We start from the raw sequence: 8,432 nt of genomic DNA on the forward strand, positions 1-8,432 counted from the left end.
TGGTGCATGCCTTTAATCCCAGCACTTGGGAGGCAGAGGCAGGAGGATTTCTGAGTTTGAGGCCAGCCTGATCTACAGAGTGAGTTCCAGGACAGCTGGGGTTACACAGAGAAACCCTGTCTCGAAAAAAAAAAAACAATAAATAAAAAAAAATAAATAAAAGTTTTATGATTCATTTGTGTGGGGGCACGCACATGCCACAAAGTACAAGTGGAGGTCAGAGGACATTTTTTATTTTTAGGATTTATTTATTTATTTATTTATTTTATGTATGTGAATACACTGTAGCTGTGAGCCTTCATTTGGTTGTTGGGAATTGAAATTTAGGATCTCTGCTAGCTCTGGTCAACCCTGCTTGTTCAGTCCCTGTTTGCTCTGGCCCAAAGATTGTTTATTATTTATTATACATAAGTACACTGTAGCTGACTTCAGACGCACCAGAAGAAAGCATAAGATCTCATTATGGATGGTTGTGAGCCACCATGTGGTTGCTGGGATTTGAACTCAGGACCTTTGAAGGAACAGTCTCTTACCTGCTGAACCATCTCACCAGCCCTGGTTAGAGGGCATCTTTTGGCAGTCTTCTACCATGTTGATTGTTGGCATTGAACTTGAATTTGGAGGCATGTACCTTACCCCCTGGCCCTAAAATATGATAGTCTTGTGTATTTGTTACTGCACCTGAATGTGGAAGCCAGAGGTTGTTGGGGTGTGTGTGTGTGTGTGTGTGTGTGTGTGTGTGTGTAGGGTCTAAGGTCTTGCTTGATTGTTCTTCACCTTAATTTTTGAGGCAGAGTCACTTATTGAATCCAGAGCTTATTGGTTTGGCTAGGCTGGCTAACCAGTGAGTTCTGAAGAGAGCTACCTGCCTCAGGCCCCTTCAGCCCCGAGGTTACAGGCACCTGGGATTTTATGTGGCATGCTGGGGAGTCTAAAAAATTGTTCATTTTTAATGTTTTTATGTTTATGCATGTTTCACCTGCATGCCCAGTGCCCCAGTAGGTCAGAAGAGGGCATCAGACTCTCTTGGAACTATGGTTACAGATGGCTATGAGCTGCAATATGGGTGCTGGGAACCAAACCCAGGCGTGCTGGATGAGTAGACTCCCTTAATCACTGAGCAATTGCTCTACTCATACTTATGATGCAGGCCCTTCATCAGAATCTGCATCATCTTCACAGCCTCAAAATGTGATACTTTTTTTTTTTTTGGTATTTCAAGACAGGGTTTCTCTGTGTAGCCCTGGTTGTCCTGGAACTCACTCTATAGACCAGGCTGGCTTTGAACTTAGAAATCTGCCTGCCTCTGCCTCCCAACTGCTGGAATTAAAGGCATGTGCCACCATTGGCCGGCAATGTCATATATTCTTAAAATAGACTGTTTTATCGCACCTGGGAATGCCTGAGGATTTATTTTGTATTTTTTTAAGCATTTATTTATTTATTTTATGTATATGAATATACCATTGCTCTCTTCAGACGCACCAGAAGAGGGGCATTGGATCTCATTATAGATGGTTGTGAGCCACCATGTGGTTGCTGGAATTGAACTCAGGACTTTAGGAAGAGCAGTCAGTGCTCTTAACCGCTGAGTCATCTCTCCAGTCAAAGTTTTTTTTTTTTTTTTTAAAGATTTATTTACTTTAAAAAAAAAAAAAGATTTATTTACTTTATTTATATGAGTACACTGTAGCTGTCTTCAGACACACCAGAAGAGGGCATCAGATTCCATTACAGATGGTTGTAAGCCACCATGTGGTTGTTGGGAATTGAATTCAGGACCTTTGGAAGAGCAGTCAGTGCTCTTAACTGCTGAGTCATCTCTCCAGCCAAGGATTTTTATTATGCATTGGAAGAAACAAAGTAACAGGAGAAACGTATTGAGTCAAATCATTTAATTAAACACAAATATACAAAAGTTAAGTGCACCTATACAATTTGGAAATAGACTTACAAAAGTTAAAATTAAAAGTTAAAAAGTTAAGGGCTGGTGAGATGGCTCAGTGAGTAAGAGCACCCGACTGCTCTTCCCAAGGTCCGGAGTTCAAATCCCAGCAACCACATGGTGGCTCACAACCATCCCTAACGAGATCTGACTCCCTCTTCTGGAGTGTCTGAAGACAGCTACAGTGTACTTACATATAGTCAATAAATAAATCTTTAAAAAAAAAAAAAAAAAAAGTTAAAAAGTTAAAATTACAATTGCTTCTGAGGAGATTATACAAAGACAGTTGATATAGACTTTAGATATGGTAAATAATAATGATTAATTCTGAGTGATGGGCCTATGAGTATAGATATGCTATTCTTTTTTGTTTTTAACTAAAAGAACTGATGATTTTATTTTCTCAATAGAAGTGAAAACCACACTTTTTTTTTGTATCACCTCTCCCTGAAAAAAATATCCTCTCTGTTAGGAAGGGAAACCCTTGTCATTCATTTAGTAAACACTCAGGCTCACCACCAAGATCTCCTGGTGAAAAAGAACAAGAATACAAAATGATCAAGAGTGCTTCTGCTCTTATCTGTCTGGCCAGGTCATGCCAGGCCATGTGGGCACCATCATAGGGTGGGAGGGAGGTCTCATCATTGGAGGCCCAACATCATGGGCATGTGGCCTCCCATGGGTGGCCTCATCCCAGGAGCTGGTCCCACAGGCATCATACCAGGAGACTGGGGGGAGGTGGGATCATGGCCCCTGCAGGCAGAGGAGCAGAAAACAGAGCAGGAGGGATCTTTCCTTGTTGAAATGCAGCTGTTGTTTTGTCATTCAGGCTCTGGGCCTGTTCTTCCATCCGTTTCTGGTAAGTCTTTCACATTCTCTTTGTGTTTCTGACCACTGCAGTGTGTCTTCCTCACAGAGAATCTCGGGTAAAACATTACCACATGAATGCTCACAGTCATCTATTGGATGGAACACAGGGCCCCCAATGGAGGAGCTAGAGAAAGCACCCAAGGAGCTGAAGGGATCTACAACCCTATAGGTGGAACAACAATATGAACTAACCAGTACCCCCAGAACTCATGTCTTAGCTGCATATGTAGCAGAAGATGGCCTAGTAGGCCATCATTGGGAAGAGAGGCCCCTTGGTCTTGCAAACTTTATATGCCCCAGTACAAGGGAAAGCCAGGGCCAAGAAGTGGGAGTGGGTGGGTAGGGAAGCAGGGCAGGGGTGAGGGGGGGAAGGGTATAGGGGACTTTCAGGATAGCATTTGTAATGTAAATGAAGAAAATATCTAATAAAAAATTGAAGAAAAAAAAAGACACGTACCACAGTAGTCACAAAAAAAATCTTAGGCATGTTGCTCCACAAGCTGTTGGTTACGGGGTTCCCCATCACCAGGAACACAGGCTCAGATATGCTATTCTTTTACTTTGTAGTGTCCTCAAATTTTTTTTGCTTAATTCAAACTTTATTGTTACTATGTTTAAGTAACATTTTTTCTTCCTGTCTCATGGTCTTTTAATCATGCTTGTCAACAACTGATTAAATCAAAGTAACACACTGGCTGATTCAAAATCAAATGTTCTTTTCTTCCCTATTGTCTATCATCATTTTCCTTTCTATTTTAAAAATTCAATATTCTTCAAGCAGCTTTCATTTTTTTAAGAATTATGGCAGGTGATAATCATCCCTTACTTAGAAATGGTTTCTGTCTTTACAAATCTATTAGGGGAGTCAAGGAGACTGACATTAAAGAAGACACACACAGGCGCACGTGCGTGCGCGCGCACACACACACAATTCTGAAAAGAATGGGCATTATGAAAGCCCATGACTGTGGTAAGTGATTCATTTAAGTAGAGACTGATACTTCATAATAATTCAATTATACTTGCAGAAATAATATCATATTATTTCTGAAATGTTATTTCTGAAAATGTTTATGAAAGAAGCAATTGACCTCAATTTTAATTCTTACATGCTATATGCACAGACATTGTTGTCAGCTTCCTTTTACAAATCATGAGTCGTGATTAGCACCACAAGACCATTAAGAGCGATTCACATCTAGGTTATAGCCCGAGCTCTTTTCTTCTGAGATTACTGCAAAACCAAACTACTTTGGCTGCAGCCTACCTTCTCTTATTCGTTCTTTGTATTACTCTTTCTAGCTGAACTCAGCTATAGGATGTTTTCTAATACAGTTTCTGGAACTTTTTAAAAGTTATAGTGATTACGTCACAACTCCGTGTTTATGAAGAAGTTACTGTTGAAGTTGTCACTCTTGAGTACCCACTAATGTACCTGGGTGAGAGGACACCACAGTGAAGAAAATGGACATGACCTTCATTGTTATGGAGATAGACAGTTAGACAACAAATAACAAAAGACACATTAAATTTTAGGTAAATTCAGGGGAATGAATAAAAGACAGACAAGAAAAACATGAAAATCCTAATTTAAACCCGAGGTAAGGGATCAGAGAATTCTACCAGAAACTACACAAAAGTGTTGGGTCCCCCCCGCCCCCGCCGTCCCCTGTAGGATGCAAGGTGCTAAACCCCTCAAAGAACCCCACGAGGGTGCTGCTGCCTCAGCGGTGAGGTCCTGGCGCCCCATTGTTCGGACTGGCTGATGGACTTAGCCAGTTTCTGAGCCGGCGGGGACGCCGATGCGGTCCTATATTGTGACACGGGGAGAGTTTTCATCCCGGGAACTTTCTGATTCCACCCTCTACTCCCACCCGGTGGCTTCCTTCCTAGCATCTTTCTGCTTGGTTGGTGCCCCTTGGGTTGCGACAGTCGCTTGTCCGTTCTGTCTGCTGCAGGAGCCTCACTGGAGTTGTTTCCTCTCCTCATGCCCCTCAAGCCTGTTACTTCATGGCGACAGCTGGCGGCCGGGTCTTTTCACTTGGCCACGCGGCCATCCTCGCCCGCCCGCAGGTGCGCCGGAGGCACCAGGTGCCGGCGCTCCTCGTCCTTGGCGGCCCGCGGCCCCGCACGAGCGCTCGGATTGTGTTCCGGGCTGGCTGCGCCCGGAGCGCGCCCGCAGCCTGTGCTCGCCCCCGCGTCTCCTCGCGCCCGCGGCGGCCCCGGACGGCGCGCGTCGCCTCGCGCTGGTCCTCAGGCCAACCAGCGCCGGCCCGAGCGGCGCGAGCACGGGACCGGCCCCGGCTTCCCACTCGGGCCGGCGGGCTCGTGGGTTCGTTCGCCCCGCCCCCTCCCCACAGCGCCGCCGCTGGGCGCTTGCGCGGGGCGCGTGGCCGTGGCCGGGGTCTCCGCCGCAGCCCGAGCAGCCGCCTCCGCCTCAATCAGTCAGTCAGTCAGTCCCCAGCAATGGCGGAAGGAGGTGAGCGAGAGGAGCTGCTTTCGCCGCCGCCGATCTCTCCGGCCAAGAGGCTGTGCTCTTGGCCCAGCCCGCAAGCTCACCACCCCCGCGGGACTCCCGGGGCAGCCGGCGGAGGGGCGGGGGGCGGCGGCGGCGGCTGCCTGGCCCCCGGGGCCCGCCCCCACCTGCAGCCGGAGTCCTTGCTGGACTGCGCCGCCAAGACGGTGGCGGAAAAGTGGGCGTACGAGCGGGTGGAGGAGCGCTTCGAGCGGATCCCGGAGCCGGTGCAGCGCCGCATCGTCTACTGGTCCTTCCCGCGGAATGAGCGGGAGATCTGCATGTACTCCAGCTTCCAGTACCGGGGCGGCCCGGGAGCCGGCGCGGTTGCCGGCGCGGCGGGGGCTTCGCCGGTCGAGGAGGGGCCGCCGCCACCCCCCGGGGCCGCCGCTCCGGCCGGCTCCGCCCCTGGGGCCGCCGGGGCGGGCTCGTCCCCCGGGCTGGGCGCTGGGACTGGAACGGCGAGCGGCGGCGGCGGCGGCGGCGAGGGGCTGCCGTTCCGCCGGGGCATCCGTCTGCTGGACAGCGGCTCCGTGGAGAACGTGCTTCAAGTCGGTAGGTGCTGCCCGGCCCCTCTCGGCCCCCTGCCTCTTCTGCAGGTGCCTTCCCAAGCCCTGGGTCAAAACCCAGGCTTTCTGCCCAACTCCGGCATCCCCGCCAAGGACAAAAAAGTGGCATAAAAAACTTTTCCCAAGGTTTCCTTCAGGTCCACTACTGCTCTTTCCCCTACCGGCTGCCCTATTTCTTTTTCTTTTTGTTTGAAGAGCGAGTAGGTCTCTCTCTCTCTCTCTCTCTCTCTCTCATTCTCTCTTTCTCTCTCCTATACCCTCATACTAAAGGAATAACCGTGTGATGTGCCCTTTTGGATGTAACAATTTTCAAAACGCGTTTTACTGATTTAAGTTTAGAGGGAAAGGGATGGTTAGTTAATCTGGAGCAATAGGTTTTAGAGGGAGTGTTTGAGGGACAGGCTGTCACAGCCAATCTGTAGTTATAGCAGATTGAATCTGAGTGTAATTAACTTTCACATCGGAAAAAGCAACAGAATACTGTGCATTTTAGACAATTTAAATTGTCTGTTTTAATATCCCTCCCCCCGACCAGTGATGCCTGGGAATCTAGGCTGCAGATTAACAATAACGGAAGATGGAAATGTGACAGCTTCTCTTTTCTACACCCCCATCCATGGGAAAGGGGGAAAAAAGCTACACAATCTGGAGTGGGGGCGGGGTCTGCCTTCCTTGTCAGACTGGGGTAAATCAAAAGCCAGTCACGTTGGATGTTTCAAATGCTTTCATTTAACGCGTCCTCGTATTCGCTTTTGTTTTATCTTTTTGTTTGTACAAAAATGGAAACTGATTTTAAAAAATCTACTCTTTCTCTTGAACGTCTAGTTAGTTTGTTAATCTTAAGTATTTAACTAAAGTGTACCTGATTTGTGAAATGATTACGGAGGAAGAAAGAAACGACATTGTTTAACATTGGTTTGCAATGCATAATATTAAAACACTTATGGGGGGTCCTATTTGAATTATTATAGCATTCTGGAAGTGCACATCTCTATGCACATTATTGTACACTATATGCTTATATTTACTAAAGGAAATAGTGATTTTTCTAAAGTTGAATGAAGGACATTTCACAGGCTCAGGGACACATGCATATATATAAATCCAAACATCCAACTGTCTTCTCTTCAGGTAAAACCAACATATTTGGAATTATTTTCCTTTGAAAACTAGTATATCACAGTTCCTTACATGGAACAGTCTCTCCTAGTTATTAAGAATGAATAGATTCTGTCGTATTTTTTAAAAGCATATTATAATTTTTAAATAAATATGAAATGAATATTCATTCTGCATATTTGAAAGATGCTAGTGCTTTGTGTATTTGTGTATATTTTAGAAAGAATGAGTTGGATAAATAGGCAATTAGGGTAGACAGCTTTAATATTGAAGTGTTGAAAACATGAAAATTAATGTGTTTCATTTTATTAATCTTTAAGCTTTAATCTTTCTGAGAGCTTAGGACAGTTAACTTTTAAAGATTCTTATTTAAAACATTATAAATTGGTAAAAGTTAGTTCAAGTGGTTGTCTTAGGGATAGAAATCGGTTTGAAAGAATTTCAAATTTTAAGGGAACATATAAGGGAGATGAGTTTTATTTCCCTCCCCCACCCTCCCAGTGCTGGGAATTGAACTTAGGGCCTCTGGCATGCTAGGCAAGCCTGCTACCATAGAGCTGTAACTCCAGCCCCAAGAGGTACCTATTTTTAGAGTGATTAAAATGTCAAGTTCCAAGTGAAATCAGATTTAGAGGATGATCCAGATAGTATTTAAATCAGATATTCCTCTTTTAAAATGATAGTTGGTGTACTTACAGGGTAATGGACTCATACCCAGGCATTTCATGGAGCCTGAGAAGGACACAAACAAATGTCTGATTTATTTGGATTTCCTAAAGAAAGAATGAATTGATACTATGTTTGAGAATTTGCATTTTGTGATATTTATTTCTCTGACCTGAATTTGTACCAGTAAGGTGTGGAAGAATATATCACAATTCTTCATAACATAAAATATTTTGCCATGAATCACCTCGTAATATATAAAGCTAGAGACCCATCTCTCTTAAACTTTTGTGTGACTTAATCTAGATGATCAGTCTTCTAAAAGTATTGCTAAGTGATAAGTGAGTTATTTGCATATAGTCTGACAGTAAACCATGTTCTTTAGTTTATAACCTCAGTTCAAACTCATTTTAACTCTTACGTTTCTCTATGTAAGGATTCTTCATATTTTCTTACTGTTTCCAAAACATATCATGACCTTGGAACTGAGGATTGTTACAGGTAGAAAGAAAGAAAAATCTAGGGCTGGTGAGATGGCTCAGTGGGTAAGAGCACCCGACTGCTCTTCCGAAGGTCCAGAGTTCAATTCCCAGCAACCACATGGTGGCTCACAACCATCTGTAACAAGATCTGGCGCCCTCTTCTGGAGTGTCTGAAGACAACTACAGTGTACTTACATATAATAAATAAATAAATCTTTAAAAAAAAAAGAAAAATCTAGACTTACAATAACACCAATTTATTCTTT

The 8,432-nt window shown here is 44.7% G+C and overlaps 1 protein-coding gene across 1 annotated transcript in view; it reads left to right on the forward strand.

Annotated features, from left to right (window-relative positions):
* The first annotated feature begins 5,121 nt into the window (after positions 1 to 5,121).
* Zswim5 (zinc finger SWIM-type containing 5) overlaps positions 5,122 to 8,432 on the forward strand; it is a 109,379-nt gene continuing 106,068 nt past the window's right edge. Inside the window, exon 1 of the mRNA XM_021160422.2 lies at positions 5,122 to 5,885. Coding sequence (XP_021016081.1) covers positions 5,282 to 5,885 — 604 coding nt within the window. The 5' untranslated portion in view covers positions 5,122 to 5,281. The remainder of the gene's footprint in view (positions 5,886 to 8,432) is intronic.

The sequence above is a fragment of the Mus caroli genome, chromosome 4 (genome assembly GCF_900094665.2).
Source record: "Mus caroli chromosome 4, CAROLI_EIJ_v1.1, whole genome shotgun sequence".
Lineage (NCBI taxonomy): Eukaryota > Metazoa > Chordata > Mammalia > Rodentia > Muridae > Mus > Mus caroli.